Source organism: Diabrotica undecimpunctata, chromosome 5 (genome assembly GCF_040954645.1).
Source record: "Diabrotica undecimpunctata isolate CICGRU chromosome 5, icDiaUnde3, whole genome shotgun sequence".
In the NCBI taxonomy this organism is placed as follows: Eukaryota; Metazoa; Arthropoda; class Insecta; order Coleoptera; family Chrysomelidae; genus Diabrotica; species Diabrotica undecimpunctata.
Genome location: NC_092807.1, coordinates 97,755,752 through 97,775,497, shown reverse-complemented (window position 1 = coordinate 97,775,497; position 19,746 = coordinate 97,755,752). Strand labels below are relative to the sequence as shown.

At 31.8% G+C, this 19,746-nt stretch overlaps 1 protein-coding gene across 1 annotated transcript; it reads left to right on the top strand.

Moving 5' to 3' along the window:
- The first annotated feature begins 1,258 nt into the window (after positions 1-1,258).
- Positions 1,259-19,536, top strand: LOC140440709 (prostaglandin F synthase 1-like). Its single transcript, XM_072531071.1, has 5 exons — positions 1,259-1,439; positions 9,831-10,175; positions 14,462-14,709; positions 17,465-17,728; positions 19,407-19,536. The coding sequence occupies exons 1-5, from the start codon at positions 1,311-1,313 to the stop codon at positions 19,450-19,452; spliced, it is 1,032 nt and encodes a 343-aa protein (XP_072387172.1). The 5' UTR covers positions 1,259-1,310; the 3' UTR covers positions 19,453-19,536.
- The last annotated feature ends 210 nt before the right edge of the window (positions 19,537-19,746 follow it).

Genomic DNA, 19,746 nt, shown 5'->3' with positions numbered 1-19,746 from the left:
TCAAGTAACATGCTGTCTTCTGGCACTGGAGAGCAACAACCTGATTTAAAGTTTCTTCTTCTTCTTCTTCTTTTTATATAGACACAACTCTGTCTGCTTTTCAATGTGCCTCCAGTAAGTTATCGTTCCATCGTTTTCGTGGTCTTCCTACTGATCGTCTTCCTATTGGGGAACCGTCTCTTGCTGTCTTTACTACTTTATTTGTTGTCATTTAGCTTATACGATTGTTTCATTCTACTCTTCTATTTCTTACCAAGTTCTTAATGTTCTCTACCTTGCATCTACGTATATCTGTACTTCTAGCTCTGTCCTATAGTATCTTACCATCACTTTTTTTCTGTGTTTTCATCTCTGCTGTTTCTAACATCCTTTGTGTCCTCCCTGTGTCAGGTCTTGTTTCTGCCACGTATGTCATTATTGGTCTGATGACTGTTTTGTAAATTCTGCCTTTCGTTTCTTTCCCGATATTTTTATTTCTCCATATTGTTTCATTCAGGCAACCTACGGCTCTGTTTTCTCTATTTACTTGATCTTCCACTTCAGTTTCGAGCTTTCCGTAGCTAGATAATGTGGTGCCTAGATATTTAAACTTTATCAGTTGTTCTATTATCTGACCTTCTAGCTCCAATTTACATCTTAGTAAATTTGCTGTTATAACCATGCATTTTGCGTTTTTTTTTTGGGAAATTAACATGTTAAATTTTCTGGCGGTTATATTAAATTGGTGCAGCATACGTTATAAATCATTTTCACTTTGAGAGAGTAGTATTGCGACGTCTGCATGGCAGATTATTTTAAGCTATTTTTCTCCCATTTGGCATTCTTTTTTAGTTCTTAGATTTAAAGTTTCTATCAGAAAATTATTCTACGACTTACACCTCTACTATACTGACTATCTTGTGGTCTGACCCCATATCTGTTTCTCGTACACTCCTAATGGCCTGGAGCCAGATTTTTCATGTTGACAGTGCCTGATCAATTTGATTTCTATATTTGCCTCCCGGCTTATTAATACATACAGGCAAAATTGTTATATGCGTTAATAATATGCCTAATTTTAATTATATATAAACCAAAGCTATTTTATGCTCCGTCAAGCGCAAAATTCAAAGGAAGAAACAACATTAAATAATTACTGATCACACGAATGGAATATAGTATTTTAAACCTTATAATATTTGCTTTTATGGAACCAATATTTAAGTAATAACACACTTCCTATAAAATCCCTGACAAATTGTTATAAATTTTTTGTCTAGTTTGTATCAGTATTAAATTCCATCGAAGAGAACCTCGTTCGATGATTTAAGATGTGCCCGAAATTTTGTAGTATTTTTCTATTATGCTTTATGTTTATTTCTTTGAAATCCATAAGAGTTCCGCATCTTATTATGCGGGGAGGTATAAAAATACCTTCGATTGGATATGGGACTTATACAGTAAGTATCCTTGTTTTATAAAAACTATATTTCACTTAGAATTATTTTTATAATCTATTATTTATATATTTGTCTCCGTATTTGTTATTTTTTCTCTAGTTTTTTCTAGTTTTTTCTCTAGTATTTGTTATTTTTTTATACACGATATAAAAATATTTTATATTATTTTAACACTTTGGCTACTGGCTATAAATTTGAAGTTTTTTGTCAGAAACTGAAACTATATTTTGGTAAAATTCACAATATTTAATACTAAAAACATGTAAATATCAACATTTAGGTATTTTTTTGAAAAAAAAAATCATGTGTAAGGGTCGTGTCAAAAAATGGTACACACAGTTTGTGGCAGAAATAAATGCGTAATTATCTTCTTAGAAACTATGTGTACCATTTTTGGACACAATGTTCATTTTTTTGCTTGATAGTAATGAGTGTCAAAAAAGCAGTTGGTACACAAAAACTTATCACTGCATGCTAGACAAGATGTTTTAACACGTTTTGTTTCTTTTATAGCAAAGTTACGTCCATTTCTAGCACTATTATTTTTATAACATCTTGTACAATCCACTTCGGAAAGTTTGTGATTTCTTTCTTGGTTAACACGACGATCATCCAAATTTTTCATCTGAATATTTCGAATACGAAAAATTTCTGAGGCGATTTCTTCTCTAAATTTAGTGATACTTATCTTTTTGTTTGTTATAGCCTCGTATGCAGTATGTGCATTTATAATAGATGTGTTAACCAAAAGTTCAATTGAAACTTTCCTATACCACTTAATACCCCTACGCACTGCTGATGAATATGATGCTTTTTGATCAGAGACGTCTATAAATGATTTCACATTATTATACTGCACGATTGTGGAAGGCTTTCTCACGACACCCCTTTTTGTTGGCACGTCCACTATTTCAGGCACAGACTCCGTAGTGAGAAACATGACATCTCTTTTGTCTTTCCATTTTCCAATTATGATTTTACTGTTACTCTGTCTCATGACTAATTCACCCCTTTTTAATTTAGCCTCACTTACTACTTTTGGATTATGCTTCCTGTGTTTTCTCAGTGTGCCTATTAAATGTGTATCTTTGTACAGAAGTTCGTGTGCTAAATTCACGCTAGTGTAATAATTATCTGTGCACAAAACGCGACCTGAATGTAAAAGTGGTTCCATAAGCTGTAGCACCACTTTTGTACCAATTGGCTTTTCATTAGGTGTTTGCTCTTTTCCTGTATAAATTTTAAAATTGTATGTGTAACCTTTCACTCCACATAGTTTAAATAATTTCACACCGTATTTGTGACGCTTCCCCGGTATATATTGGCGAAAGCTCAGTCGTCCTCGAAAAGGAATCATCGTCTCATCTATACACACATTCTTGTCAGGAGTATATGCTGATTGGAACTTCTTGATTAACAAATTTTGCAAGGGAAGGAATTTTTTGAGCCTATCATCTGAGGCAATTTCGTTGTTTGAGAAGTGCAAATTGGACAAAAGAAGCTCAAACCTTATCCTGGACATGTGAACAAATTTTCCAATTTCATTTTTGTACAGCATATTGGTGCTAAAATAATCTTTCAAAGTGGGTTTACGATCCAAATCCATCCATATTTGAAGACCTAAGAAAACAAAAATTTCGGATTGATTTGTGTTTCTCCATTGTCCCAATAATGCTGTTTTTGTTAATGTTTCATTTGTAATTCCTGATACTATTTTCTGTTCAGCATATCTGTTGGTTTCCTCGGCAATAAGTGATAAAATATCGTTGTCAATAAATAATTTATAAAAATGAATTGGATGATCTCCTTCCCTTTGTGCAAAAAAACTTTGGGAGAATCCTGAATCTTCCGTGAAAGTAAATGTGTTCAAATTACCTACAAAATTATAAACTCAAAACTATAAAAGTGAATACTAATTTATATATTACCTGCACAATTATTCCAAATGATATTAGGATTAGGATTATTTAAAAAATATCAGGTTCAGAATCGTTGTTGAGAGATTCTAGATCAGATTCGAATTCTAACTCTTGCCCATCACTGTTAATTTCTAAATTAGAGGAAGAAGAACACGAATCTTGATCATTTGGATCATCTATATCCATAGCATCATCATCATCATCTTCACTAATAAACTCATACTTCATTTCACTCATATTCTCGGCTATTTCACGTAGTTCAGCATCACTTAATTTTTTATTTGACATTTTAAGTACTAATTTTAGAACCGTAAACACACAAGACTAATATTGCACAAACAACAAGTTTCTGCAAGTCAGAAAATGGCCATAATATGCCATCTGCTGAAGGAGTTTCAAACTGCTCCGCCATAATTTAAAAAAATCGGTCATAGTACAGCCATCTGTTGATTAAGTCCCAAACTGCTTCGCCAGAATTTAGCAGTAAACTGTAGGAACCTAGATACGCATTTAAAACCATCAGAACTGTGTTCACCAAATGTACACACAGCTTGAAACATTACCATTTCATTTGACCAAATTTGGTACACGCAGTTTCTGGTAAAAATCAACTGTGTACCAGAAATGGTACACACAGTAGCCAAAGTGTTAAAGCTTTTTCGTCTTTTTTTGATTAGTTCCTTTGTCTATATTTTATTTTTTAACACTCCGATCGACTACGTCTAAATAATAACAAGATCGCACGACGGTGGTCTATTTGGATCACAAATAAGGCTATATTTTTATTTTCTTTTAATTCAAACTTTTTAAAGAACAATTTTTATTTGTACTAATAGGATGTTTTCTCCAATCTGATGAAAATATTTTGTTTGTGTATGTCTACCTTGTAACTTGTATTAAATTAAACTATCACTCGGTCAGTTTCTTAGGTCTTTTTACTGAATACACTCCGCATGTGTATTCAGTATGTTATTCAAAATGTGCAAAAATATCACGTTTTCCTTTACATATTTGCAATGCCTTCTTTTACCTGGTGGTGGATTAGGTCGGTTTTGTGTCGGCATTCCAGAGTATTTGATTTTGATAACAGCTTATCGAATGTTAGAATCTAATCCTGATGTTGTAGCCCTTGATTCCAAATAGCTTTTTACTAGGTCTCCTCCTAATTTTTTAAAAAATTATCTTGGTTATTTAGTATATTTCGTATTGGGATTATTATGTTTGGTAATTATAAAAGCGTTTATACTGACGATATTTTGGACCCCATAAAAATTACAAGTGGCCATCGTTTAGTATTTCTAGACACATCGTAAGACGAAGTCATTTTATCTACAATATCTACTCCACATTTGGTATCATTATAGAATAAAATCATCTCTGGCTTCTTGCTAGTTTCGTCTACTGTATATGTGTGATAAAAGGATGAAACTAATAACACATTTTTATTCTTTTTGCGTACATTCGACGTCACCATCATATGTACTCCAAAACAAAAACAGAGGAACCTACAGGGCGGTCTTTCGCATTGGTCATAATTTTGAGAATCCTTTTTTTTGGTACTAAATCGTACTCACAACCGTTAGCCTGTGTTCTCTTTTCAGTTGGATGACAATGTTGCAAGTAACAAACCAGCGGTCCTTGCACATGCATTATCTACTTAATATGGTCCAGCAGGTTGTTGACCAGCATATATTTCCATATTATTAGTGTAAAATGTTTGGAATGTACAGCAAAATGAAAAGCAAAAAGCATCTTATCGGTTGCAGAGAAAATAAAACGGTTGCGGTTTTGTCCGCCACAGTTATAAGAGTAAAGAATTACCTTTTTTTCTCCGGTTTCTTTTTGATGATTAAAAATATGCAAAATACAACTGCTCTTTTCGTTTTACCCTCTTTTCGCAAGAACATTGTGCCACACATAGCCTTTGTTATTTCCCATATCATAAATTGTAAAATTATATGTGGCGAGTTTACTCTTGTAATAAAAGTCGCTCACAGCAGATTGGGGCGTTACGAGGAATTTCTGTAAATCGAAACAAGCGGCATAAACTGACTTATCATTTCTGGCAGCTATTTTATTAGAAATGTGTTTATTAAACCTATCTTTTATTTTAAGTTTATCTTCTGGACTTGCTAGTGGATAGGCTGTACAGAAACTGCATTGGTCCTTTTTTGGTTTAATAAATGCAAGATTGTACTCGGCATTAATAATTTCCCCGTAATGTCTTAAAGTACCTACTTCTACAACATTTCTCTCTTGCATATATTCTATGCATGCAATTAATATTGCAAGTACAATCGATGCATTATTCCAACGTTAAGACACTCCTCCAAGTACATTTTTGTTGACTTTTGTCTGATGTAGTGGGAAGGCACCACAGGAAAAAGTTGAATGTGATGTCGTATCGAGTTTAAGATGCTTTCATCAATTTTATTTGGTTTTGTAGCGTGTTTCACTCTTTTATCTGCCTTAAGGGATCCACTGTTTCCAATTTTACTTAAAGCGGTTGTTATCCACTGTTCGGATATTCCATAAGTATTGAGAAACATAGCTTTGCAAACCGGTATATCGTTGTTGTTAAGAGCGAGCAAATATTTTCTAGAGAAATTTCGTCTTAATTTGCCGTCTGTTTTTCTTACTTGCTTTTTATCCTCTTTCTTAACGTATGTAATCCCATTTTTTGTGTGATCACCAATTTTCCAAAATTCTTCAAACAATATCTTCTTATTTTCCTCACTTATCTTCTCTCGACATTTATTTCTACAGGCTTCTTTGTATTGATTCTTCATCTGTCTGGTAGGAATAAGTTGACCCTTGCGGTTTTTGTGTTCGATGCCTACATTTCGATTCTTCTTAGCCTTCACATCAAGCCACCCACTTGTATTTCTTACACGCTTTCTACCTGTTTTTTCTTTACGCATCATGTTACGCTTTCTACAGACGTTGACACCCTTAATTTGACTTTTAACTTCAGTATCTGGCATATTAGATGAGTCAGAATCTGATGTTTGTTCTGGTTCATAATTAGGATCGAGATCTGAACTACCAGACAAGTTCCAAGTAAAGTTGTTGGTGTTATCGACAGTTATATTAAGTAATAGTGATGCACCTGATTGTACATTATGAGCACTGATTTGCTTGTCTGTAGAGTGCTTGCTGGGAACTAAAGCTGTATCATACGATGAGGTTCCTGCATCTGATACAAGTAAATGAAGTAAATTCAGTGATTGGGGAGTCATCCAATTCCAAAAAAGGACCAGTAAAAATAAATAAATAATAAAAGCAATGATCATAGATTGTAATGTACATGTGCTAGAAGGGCATACTGTTTTCGAATGTTCTTCTGGTTCTAAAATAATAATTCATGTTAGTAAAAAACAAGAAATAAAATTAATATAGATCAAACTTACTTGAATCTGATGATTGTTTTTCACATAAGTTTTTTGCATTGTGCAAAATTTTTTGTGTTATTAATTTCATTTTAATTCGCATTAAAAATGATTATTTTCACACAGCAGCTACTTTAAATCTTTATAGTAGTATGTAACAAACATAACCTACAAGTAAGCATGCGGTGAAACCAATAGTAAGTCAAACTTGCAATACCTTCCACTGTTTCTCAGAAGGCAGAAGACAGTAACTCAACTTACTATAGTTTTCGCCTGCAGAAGTGAGGGTCAGTAAACTTACTATACATATGCAAATGTTTTACTGGTTGCCTTAAAATTAATATCTAACTTACCATACTTTTCTACCAAATAGAGCTTGAAAAGAATAATAATACCATAATAGTAAGTCAAATTAAGCGTTTTTTGAGTTACTATAGTCTTCGTTGCATGGGTCGACTGGATACGTAAAAACCACACTCAAAACCACACAAACTAAATGTATGGTTGAGTATATTGCGTCGGCTTAGTGACACAAAAATGTAACTACATTTTTACCCGTTTTGAGATATCTACACCATTGAACTTACTTTAGTGAGTTCTATTGAGTGACACAAAACTGTATCTCTCCGACCACCTAAAACCCCAGTAAGGACTTTTCGTAACTACATTTCTTAGCAATCTTTTGGTGTCACAGAAATGTAAGTGCTGTTACATTTGTGTGATACTATGTTTTCGTACTATAAATAAGCTGATATTGAGTTACATTTTTGTGGCATTAATTTTATTGCACTGAATGGTGATTGCAGGTAGCAACTGTGAATTTGATAATTTGTTTATTATGTTTAGTAGGTTGGTCCATTGTATTTTCAGTTCTGTTACAGTTGTGAAACACGTGAATAAGTTGATAATTTGTTTATTATATTTGGCAGGGTGGTCCATTGCATTTTCAGTTTTGTTACAACTGTGAAGACGTAAATACGTGAATCAGTTTTAAGATAATTGTTGTAGAGATTATTATAATAATTGATATAATACTGTTTTATAATTTTATAATTACACAATAATGGATTCAAGAGGTAAGAAATTAGTTTTGTTAACTCTTAACAAATCGGTACGAGATGATAAAACACATAGTCATAATTTACCGCTCTCATCACAACAAGTGACATATTCAGATAGTGCCTTCCATGTTTCTACCAGTGAACCTAATGTATCATATATCATCAGGATATGAACAATATGAGGATATATTTTTTTGGTGACGATTAAGAATAAGTGACACATGTGGTGGCCAAAACCGCAACGTAAATGTATCTGCTATGTTGCTTTACGCTGTTCAGACATTATAGATTCCAAAAATTGACCATTGCTTGTTTGAACCTGACCATTCGATGATGGAGTGTGACTCGGTCCATTATCATATTGAGAAAGCATAAAAGAATGTGGACATATTTGACTTCACTGTGTGGTACTCCACTGTAAGAAGGGCGCCAAAGAAATCAAAATACACTGTACACGAGAGTGGATAGGAAGAAATTTATGACTTCAAAGCTTTTGCCACAATTCTAATAAAAAACAAAAAAGTGGACATCTATGGTAGTATTATAAATTGGCTAAAATTAACATGGCTGCAGTACAAAAAAGACGATAATAAACACATTTTTTAAATAAAACAAGGAAACTGAAAATTTTCCTTGCCAAACTTAATAACGGCATATGAAAAACAAGGGCCAATAAAAGAGGAAAACTATAAGGATTTATTCGGCATTATTCCTTCTATAGTATAAAGGCATTATTCCTTCTATAGTATCCTTCTATTCTATTCCTTCTATACTTCCTCCTAGTATCATCTCTTTTATAAGTCGTTGCTCACCAACAATGAGGTCAATTAATCAGATGTGCAAAGTGATTGACATAATTAAATTTATTGTTTGAAAATGTTTTCGAAGTTTATGTTTAATTAAAAAAAAATATTTTATGATCTTAAATAAAGTCATAAACGTCTCGATGGGAATAACCATAATATATTTATTAAAAAAAGAAACTTTATTGGCGTTTCGACTTCTAATTCAGAAATCGTTGTCTAAACTTTTTATAAAGTTTCTTTTTTTAATAAATATATTGTGGTTATTCCCATCGAGACGTTTAAATAGTATTTAATGTCACAAGAAATTAGCTTTAGGACAATAGAAAGTTATAAAATAAATTATAATTATTATTTTTGTTATTATTATTAGTAAATTGGGTAACCTTCATTTGTGAAATTAGATTATAATGCTACAGCAACAAAGAATTACAAGTAGGTACCATTTTATTTTACAAAAGCTTACTCTTAATCCTACTACAAAGTCATTTGTATTTACATGGCGTGGTTAAGATTTCGGACCAGGTAGAGATTAATTAATTTTAATTTATTGTACTTTTAATTATTATACCTGCCACTCAGTATGTTCATCTCTCGAAATTTATCGATATTACTCAAATACAAATGACTTTTTATTAGGATTAAGATTAAGCTTTTCTTAAATAAAATGGTACATACATAAGTCTCTATAATAATAGACTACTCAGTTAGGAACACAAAAATGTATCTCCGCTATTTTATCTAATTGTTGATAATTTGAAAACACAATTTATCCGTTGTTGCGTATGATTGTATTACCGTCAAGAATACATTCCTAAGATTAATAATTCGGAACAAAAAAGTTGAGAATAAACTACAGATCATTACAAAATGCAAATCATTTTTTTAAAAACCTTATATAAGCTCTCCTGAAAAGTAGTCATTTTTGAGATACATTTTTGTGTCACTAAGCCGACGATTGGGTACTCACTTAATTGGACCATTTATTATTAAATAAAATTTTAGTGAGCCACGGTTTCAGCAAGACAAAGCTGCACCTCATTTTGTTCGGTGTTATTTAGATCAGACTTTCCAGGACGAAGGATTGGTAGATTAGAAGTATCGAATGGCTTCCTCGTTCACCGATTTGAATCCTAAAGATTATTTTTATTGGGGAGAAAAATAAAATTTATTTTTAAATTTTTGCGTATACTATCATTTCAAATAATTTTTATTTTAGCTAATGAATGAAGTCGATGCGTTTAAAGCACTAGACAAAGCACTAGAAGTCGGATACCGTCACATTGACACAGCTACCGTCTACGGAAATGAACACATAATCGGAAAAGTTCTCCGAAAGTGGTTTTCGGAAAAAAATCTTAAGCGAGAGGATATTTTTGTAACAACTAAACTGAATTTATTTAACAGCTTTCCTGATGCCGTAGAATCTAGTATAAAGGAATCATTAATGAAATTACAACTGGAATATGTAGATCTTTTTCTTATACATGCACCAGTGGCACTTAAAATTTTTAAAAATAATACCATACTAGCTGTGCCAAATGACCATTCAGCTCTCTGGAAGGTAGTAAATATATATACACTAAACTTAATAGCAATGCTATTGCGTCATCTTTGACTTGCCATATTTCAATGATCGTATTTCACTTGTCGCATTTCAGTTGTCATATTTAAATAATAAAACTCGTTGTGTGGTGAAGAATGATATTAAAGAGCAATAAAAACCAATATACGTAATTTATTTTTTGCGAAAATTAAACTAAACAATAACGTTGTTTTACGTTTTTGTTACTTAACTTTGTTACAGTAATTTAACATTTGTAGGAATAATACAGTTTTTTTTCTTGTTGCGAGCGAGTTATAAATTGCAGCTAAATATTTTAAGGGTAAATCGATTTAATAACATCAGCGGAAGATTTTGTCTTCCAACAGGCAGGAGCAGGTTGTCATACCTCATAAAAAGAATTTAAAATGGATTGAAGACCATGGCATACCACTTCTGGAATGGGTTTCTAACAGTCCCGACTTATTCCCGATAGAAACTTTGTGGCGCGAAATGAAAAAAGTTTTGAGAAAACATCCTGCCAGCTATGCCAACGAATTAAAGGAAAAATTGCAAGAAATATGGAATTCGTTTACATTGAGTTTTGTCAGAACTTGAAAAAACTATGCCTCGAAGAATTGTGGAGGTCAATAAAAATAAGGGGGATGTAACTCAGTGGTAAACTTTCACGTTTTTTTTGTTAATATTACACATTCTATGCGTTTTTTTAAATTTATTATTATTTTGTTTAAGCAATATTTTTCATTACGTGATAAAATATTTTCTGTAATTAGGAAATTCAAAAATGTTGTTTGGCAAATGGGACCCCATTTTAGATCCACTTAGCTATCACGTGAAAAGACGGTGTCCTTGATATTAAAACATAACAAACAACAAGGCGAGTTGCCAACCGCTAATGCAGTAAAGCGGTAAGTTTAAAAATATGAAAAAGTAGGTGAAAACCTTGTCTGTACGAACCATTTAATAAAAGAAAAAGATGCTTAAAAACACCATTTTCCCTTCAGGGAATGGCTCGAAGAAAAAGAAAAAACAAGTTAGGTCGATCCCTACATAGATGTCTAAGTTGTAGCTGGTTGGCCAGCCACATGGTGCAGATTTAATTCAACTTCCAACAGTCCAAGGTTCATAATAATTTGGAACTGCGAAATTAATAAGAATTCTATGAATTAAATTAATTTAAAAATTTTATTAAACTATTTAATCAAATTTTTTCTATGAATTTGGTTTTTCATATTGTACTTTTTATATGAACTGATGATGCTTTCTCATTAGAGAGCGAAACGTCTTCAAATAAATAGATGAAGTAGCCAACTTCTTTGTCTTTTTTCTCCACCTTTTGACCGAAAAACCCACTACTCTTCGAGTGATCCTTAATTTATATTGGATTAACGGTCGTACTCCTTTTCTCAATATATATATATATATATATATATATATATATATATATATATATATATATATATATATATATATATATATATATATATATATATATATATATATATATATATTTATTATTTTTTTTATTTTGTCTTTTTCTTATGTGTCAGTTTGTATAGTTTGTCAATTTAAAAATTTTTTACACCATGTATTTTTTAATTTTTAACTCATTTTATGAGTGGTGCGTAATATTGTCACATGTTAGTGTAACATCCAAGAAATACTAATCTCAATAACTTTTTTCCCGACGATGAAAATATACATTTTCGAAAGCTTGAAACTCAGTTAAAAGAGTACACTTATTTCACCGCTGCGTATCCCAATAATCCTCAATCGAATTATCGGGTAAAGTGGTCTGTAATGAAAATCTTTCTTTTTTCTAAATTACTCAATATTTCGCCATTTATTTAATAGCTTCTTCAGGAGTAAACTAAAACAATTTGAACATTACAAAAAATGGCGTACAAATACATTTTAAAACACTAACAGAATTCGCAAATAAAAACTGACATTGAAGTATTTGAAATATTGAATGTCAAGATTAAATTGTCTTAAGCACGTTCGTTACAGCTATACGATAAAAAATTAAAATTATTTCAAATGTAAAAATAAAAATAACAATAAAAGAAAATTTAGAAGAATAATATTTCTTTGATGAATTATTAAGGTTAGTTGTTATTAAGATGAATGTTGGCTATTTTGAATATTTATAAATTTTGTTCAATATGTTACAATATATATATTACTTAACTGTCCAGTGTCCGTTTTATAATTTAAAGTGTTTTTAATTTTAATATAATTTTAATTTTTATAAATAAATTGAATTTACATTCAATATTTCAAATACTTCAATGTCAATTTTTATTTGCGAAATCTTTTAAATTCTGTTAGTGTTTTAAAATGTATTTGTACGCCATTTTTTGTAATGTTCAAATTGTTTTAGTTTACTCCTGAGGAAGCTATTAAATAAATGGCGAAATATTGAGTAATTTAGAAAAAAGAAAGATTTTCATTACAGACCACTTTACCCGATAATTCGAACGTATTTATAAATTATTTTTTGGTCGAAATAATCACTAATATATATATATATATATATATATATATATATATATATATATATATATATATAGATATATATGTATATATGTTATATTATATACAATTTTTCGCACTATTACTCAATTTTCACTTTCGCCGGATTATTATTTACAGACCTTTTGGATTTGGCACTTTGTGTCCGCCGATTTGCACACTATCACATAATTTACTCATTGGATATTAACATCATCCTCATCTTCACTATCATCGCTATCACTTTCGATACTTTCACTGTCAACCGTCACATTTATAATCACAGGATCAATATCGTCCATCAACCCGTCAATAACCCAAAATTTTTCTCTTCGTTAATAGCATGTTTACAATAATTTTTACAGTTTTCCACTGTTACTACGCCACATACATTTCTTAATAATTGTTCCATAGCGGCGGTCTTAAACTCTGTGTTGTGTGAGGCAATATGTCTTTTGACTTGACTCCATACCATTTTAATTGGATTTAACTCACAATGGTATGGAGGTAGTCTCAGAATGACAACATTTTTCTCTTTGCTCATACCGTCGATTTTATATTTTATGTATTTTTCTTTGTATGTGTTTACCACTTCCATGAGCTCTGATTTTAGATAATCTTCTTTAAAAAAGATATCTTTCTCCAGCAACCATGTCTTAATTTGATTTTTATTGAAGGCTTGTGTCGGAATCACTTCTTCTCTCTTCGAATGGTACGAAGCGTTGTCCGTCAGCACAACAGTTTTCTCTGGAAGATTAGGAAGTAGCTTTTCCTTAAATCATCGTTGAAATATAGGACCATCCATCTCATCATTATAGTCCGGTGAGTTTTTTTTAGCTAAAAACCAAAAAGCAGCACCTTCTACAAAGCCCAATTCGCTACCCGCATGCACTATAACAAATCGGGGGCCTCGTTGTGTCGGCTGTTTTAGGCCTGTTAACAACCCCTTAACAAAAGCATCCCTGGTTGAAGTCACTGAGAGGTTCTTCCATTATGGAAACACTATGTCCAACATTCACCGAAACGAAATTTTATTATCTCACGCAATACTGATGCCTCCATTTTGGAATATCGGGCCGGTCAATCATACTTGACTTTACTCCTCGTTTTCAAAAAACAAAGTTTGCTAAATCTTTGTCTTTTTTAACCAGTGAAAAAACTTTGTTCAATGTCGGCGGTAAATTTTTAAAGAAAAAAACTTTTAAAGAGAGAAAATCTTTTCTTTCAAAGCAAGACGATTCTTTTAAACGGCGTCCTAATATTAAATAGTTTAGGATTCTTAGTCTTAGGATTCTCTAGTGTCTCCTAGTCTCCCCAAATAAAGGAATCCTTATCCACGACTCAGCTCTCTAACCAAAACATGAGTGGCCGTTCGCAAACGTTTCAATTTATTTGTTTACCGTATCCCCAAGCCCAGTAATTGTTCAATCACCCGTTCAACCCCCAATAAGCGAATATAATAAATTGTTACACCATCTGATGCACATTATTTTTAACATAAATTACTAATATGAGAAAGATTTCGTTTTATTTAGAGCTTACGACAAGTTCGCTTTGAAGAGTCAAAAAGGACGGAATATGAAATATTTTTGTGCGCGTACATGTATCAGAAATTCTCCATTTTCATTGCGTGTATCTTCATAATGTTTGTTTTCACTTGTTATTACGTCCTTGTCAATTTCTCCGTTTATGTCTTTTTGTAGTTTGCAGGTCTCGATTATGTATATACTTGCTCATTTTAATAAAAAAAATAGCCAGCGATATTATTTTAGAAAATGGAAGAACAAGTTGATGCTGGTAGAACGAGATCCATAGGACTGTCAAATTTTAACGTATCCCAAATAGAAAAGGTTATGAAATCTTCTAGAATTAAACCTGCCAATCTTCAGATAGAAATGCACGTGTACGATCAAGAAAAGGCAACCAGGCAATTCTGCAAGAAAAATGATATCGTCGTTGTTGCTTATGCTCCTCTGGGCGCTGTAAAAGCTGATGTTTACTTGGCTGATTTTGGATTTAAGTAAGTATTGTTCAGTAGATAAGGCTTTTGATTTTTGAAGTTATACTTCTATACGCGCGCTCCACGTTGGAAATTTGTATGGGAGTGAATCTGTGAAATCATTACATATGTAAGATAATGAGTAAGAGAGAGACAGAAGATATATTTTCTCTCTCTTCCTCTCTCGAATATAAAAATGTTCCTTTTGTATATATAATTTAATATTACATATATATATATATATATATATATATATATATATATATATATATATATATATATATATATATAATTTAATATTATATATATATATATATATCATATAAATATATATATATATATATATATATATATATATACGTAATATTATACATATAACAAAATATTTATTAATATTATTATTTATGTGATATGTTTTGTATTATTTATTAAATGTTCATAATTATATTATTTTTTTGTATTTCAAAATAATAATCTCAATAAATCACTGTATGATCCAGAACTGTCAATTTTGAAATACATTTGTGTCATGTCCTCGGTAGTGTAGTAGTCAGTATCCCAATCTGTCACGCGGGAGACCGGGGTTCGATTCCCAGTCGGGGAGGACTTTTTTATTAATAATAATATTAATGTAATATTATTACATTATTGTCATTTTTAAATACTTATGGATATTGAATTTTAATTTGTATTGTATTATTATATATGGAATTATGCTGCACTGTATTGTAGTGTATTTTTTTATGTATATCATTGTCATTTTTAAATACTTATGAATATTGCAGTTTAATTTGTATTGTATTATTATATTAATAACAAAATAAACAATGAATTTTACTGCACAGTATGTATAAAAAAACTTTGCATTCAACTCCTTTCATACATATGAAAATAAAAATATACATTTTCATCAAAATATTGATTCAATCCTTCATTGTTAGTAAGTTGTTATTAATTCTGTTTCTCTTTCTGCTATGTCTTACCTATAGAATTACATATGTAATGATTGTGCAGATTGACTCCCAAATAAATTTGTAACGGCGAATGCGTGTATAGAAGTGTAACTTCCACCGGCAGTCTTACTGGACTGCTACACCCGTTTTTTTTCTAAATATAAACAAAACAATACTTTCATTATTATCGTACCTTATTATAGTTATAGTTATATGTCTAACGTTATTATACCTTATAATACCGTCTTAATAGTAAGCAACGCACAAGAACTAAAAAATATAATAAATGCGGTAGTTCATCATAGCGAGAAATGTTCGGTTTACATCTAAATGTTTCCAAAACTAAATTTCCAGTATTTTCAAAAATGTGTTCCGAGCTACAGATTGAAAATCAATGGTGAAATTACGTACCCTTGTCTCACTCCCCTTAAGATTTTAACCTGATTTGTATATTCTCCATCTATTCGGAGCACCGCTGATTGATTCCAATACAGGTGGTGAAACTTTGTCTGATCTCCACCAATTGTTGGGGGAAAGCTTATTAAATTCCTTGTCTCAGCGTGTACAGTACCAAATATTTAAGGACCATGGACTGTTAAAGAGTTTCCTTCGATATCTGTAAGCAGACTTCACGGCGATGATTCCTTATGTGTTTGGTTTGATAGGGTTGTACTTAGAGAAAAATAAAGCGTAATCAATCGATACTACACATTTAATAACTTGAGAATATTTACAACATCACTATTACTAATTAAAGAGTTCGCTTTAACACATTGTTCATTCATACCGTCGTTATAGGGGAGCGCGAATATAGCGGAAACTAAGGCACATTTAACCCAATTTTATAATGACACTTATGACACACTTATAATGACATTTATGACAAAAATATTTTTAGGCAAGAAATACTGTGAAAAGCATTGTAAAAATGAAAAATTAATTAATTTTAATATAACTTGTTGTTTTTACAACAACAGGTTAGCTATTATTTTTAGGTCTCTTCCGCCAATCCCTGTCCTCTTCAGCACTTCCATCATTTGATCGTGCCTGACTCTATCGAAAGCCTTCTTGTAGTCAATGAGGCATGCAAAAAACATCACAGCTGACGGATGCTGAGAATTCCAGGTACAAAAACTTACCAAGGTAAACCTTTGGACGGTAAAGTGCAGGCAAAAGAGCAGTTGGAAGACGCCAGAACTCGTGGCTGAAAGATCTGAGGAGATGGTTCGACTGCTCATCCGCAGAAATCTTTCGTGAGCAGTTTACAAAGCTACAATTGCTAGGGCCTCTGAAGTGGTTGTAATAGGCAGAAACAACTCGGAGAGAGAAAGGCAGTATTTTGAGCAAATTTCATACTTAACACTGTATTATCATTACATAGCGTCATCTACTTTTAATGACAGAAAATAGACGCCACTATTGTAATGCCTCTGAACTGCTTAGAGCCCGCTGAAATATTTGAAAATAATTTTATCTTTTACAAACAAATATTTGTAATTCGTATTGTACAGCAGAATACGTGAATGTTTATTCTATATCTTGAAAAGTATGTTTTCGTTCCCACTACATGTTTCCAAACGGATGGATGGTAGATGTCAAAGACAGACTTGGATTCAGTCAAAAAGAAATGGCAAAATTCAAAAAGTCTGTATTTGACTTTTAGCATTATCCGATGACGCCTAACTAGCCCAGAATATGCCAATAAACGATCGTATATCTTGTCTCTTTTATGACGAATGCGATCATGTTTGTGTATATATGTAACACTAGTATAAATCCTGCTTTTTATATGTGTATAGCTTGAATTTACTTGTTTGTTTTAGAACGAAAGCTCCTATAAATATGCTTCAAGATGAAGAGCTAATAAAAATAGCTGCGGCCCATAATAAAAGCACAGCTCAAGTTGCGCTCAGGTTTTTACATCAACTGGGCGTAGTAGTTATTCCTAAAAGCATCAACGTAAAAAGAATAGAGGAAAATTACGATATCTTTAATTTTATATTAAGTCCCAAGGAAATGAAAACGCTCAAACAATTAGATAAGGGAATGAACGGCAAAGTCTACGATTTTAAATATCTCGCTAGCAAGTAAGTTTTGATTTAAATATTTCAAGAATTTATTTCAAAGGGCCTGGTAATTCAAACCGCAGGATGTTGTTGGCACTAGCGAAGCTTTCGAGGCAGTTTTGAAATAGCCTAAAGTCTCAAGTCGACTCAGCCAGAATTACTTCTTCATCTTCTTCTTCTTCCTCTTCATAAGCAATTCTGCTTGTTCGTTGGCGGATTAATATCTCTATCGAAGGTTGTCACTCCATCTTTTGCGTCGTCGTCTGATACTTCTTCTGCTGATTGGTGACTTATCTCTTGCTATTTTGACTACACCTTCCCCCATTCTGCTTATGTGGTTATTCCATTCTTTTTTTCTATTTTGTGTAAATTCATTTATACACTACGTTACATATTCATCTAATGCCTTCACTTCTCTTTCGATCACTCAGCGTATTTCCTGTAATTCTTTTCAGTACTCCTATGTCTGCCGTTTCCAGTAGCCTTTGCGTTATGGCTGTTTTGGGTCTTGTTTCTGAGCCATATGTCATTATTGGTTTTATACTGGCTTTATAAATTCTTGACTTCATCGCAGTATTCTTGTGTGTGTTTCGCCATATAGTGTTATTAGGACATCCTGCCAGACTATTTGCTTTTTGTATTTGATCTCTCACTTCTTTGTTAAGTTTTCCATGGCTAGACAGTGTAATTCCCAGGTATTTTATTTCCATTTCTTGTTCAATACTGACGCCATCAATTTTTATTTTACATCTGGTTGGTTCTTTGCTGACTATTATTGTTTTAGTTTTCTGAGATGAGATTGTCATATTAAATTCTTTTGTTCTTATGTTAAATCTGTGGACCAGTCTTTACGGACTATCTTCACCTTGGGCGATCAATATTGCGTAGTCTGCGTAACAAAGTATTTTTATTCTTTTGTTTCCCATTCTGTATCTTCTTCCTTTGTTAACGCTTTTGATGATTTCATCCATGATCAAATTGAAGAGCATGGGGCTCAATGAATCCCCTTGTCTTATTCCACTGCCTATTTCTATAGGTTCTGTAAGTTGTCTATCTCTTCTGACTTCCGTTTTGTTGTTTTGGTAGATGTTTTCGATAGTTTTTATAATATTTAGGGGAAGTTCTCTGTTATACAGAAGACGGATTACATCTTTGAGTCTTACTCTTTCGAATGCTTTCTTTAAATCACTCAGACACGGAAATGCTAGTCTATTCTACTCTAGTGATTTCTCAGTAATTTGCTTTATTACGAATATTGCATCTGTACACGATCTTCCACTACGAAAACCCTGTTGTTTATCTGCTAAACTTATTCTCTGATTTATTAGCACAACTAAAATTTTAGTTGTAAGTTTTAGTGTAGTATTTAACAATTTAATAATTTATTATTTTAAGTTTATACCTCTGTAGTTTTCTGGCTGTTTTTTATATCCTTTTTTGAATAGTAAAATTAGTTCCCTTGTTCTTCATTCTTCTGGTATTTTATTGTGCTTTATAATTTTATTAATTAATGTTGTTAATTGTTCTATCATTCCTGCTCCACAATATGTCAGTAATTCTTACCTTCAGAATTATTTACCTTCATGAATGTATAACTCAAAAGGTTAATTATTATATTTATTTTATTTATACTCAAAACGGAATTTAATATATATATTTAAACTAAGTAGTAATGTTACCCTTTTACTTTCTTTTTTAGCATGGCTGAGAATCCGGAATATCCTTGGACTGATCTTAATCACTAACTTTAAAGCAACAAATATGTATGTACTTAATGTATGTAAATAAAAATGTTAATTAAATTTTTAGTAAATTGTATTAAAAAAAATATTTGCTATTTGACAGTATTTTTCCTTATTCTAGTCCTTTTGATAAATTTTTAAAGTCAGTTTTTAGGTCTAGTATCTCTAAATAATATATTCATACCACCTGCTTACTTACCTTTATCCTTGAATCAGTTAAAATACCTTGAGTCCAGTTGTGTTTGATGCACTTTATGTTTTCCGGCAATCTTGTTGGAGAACGTCCTCGATTACGAT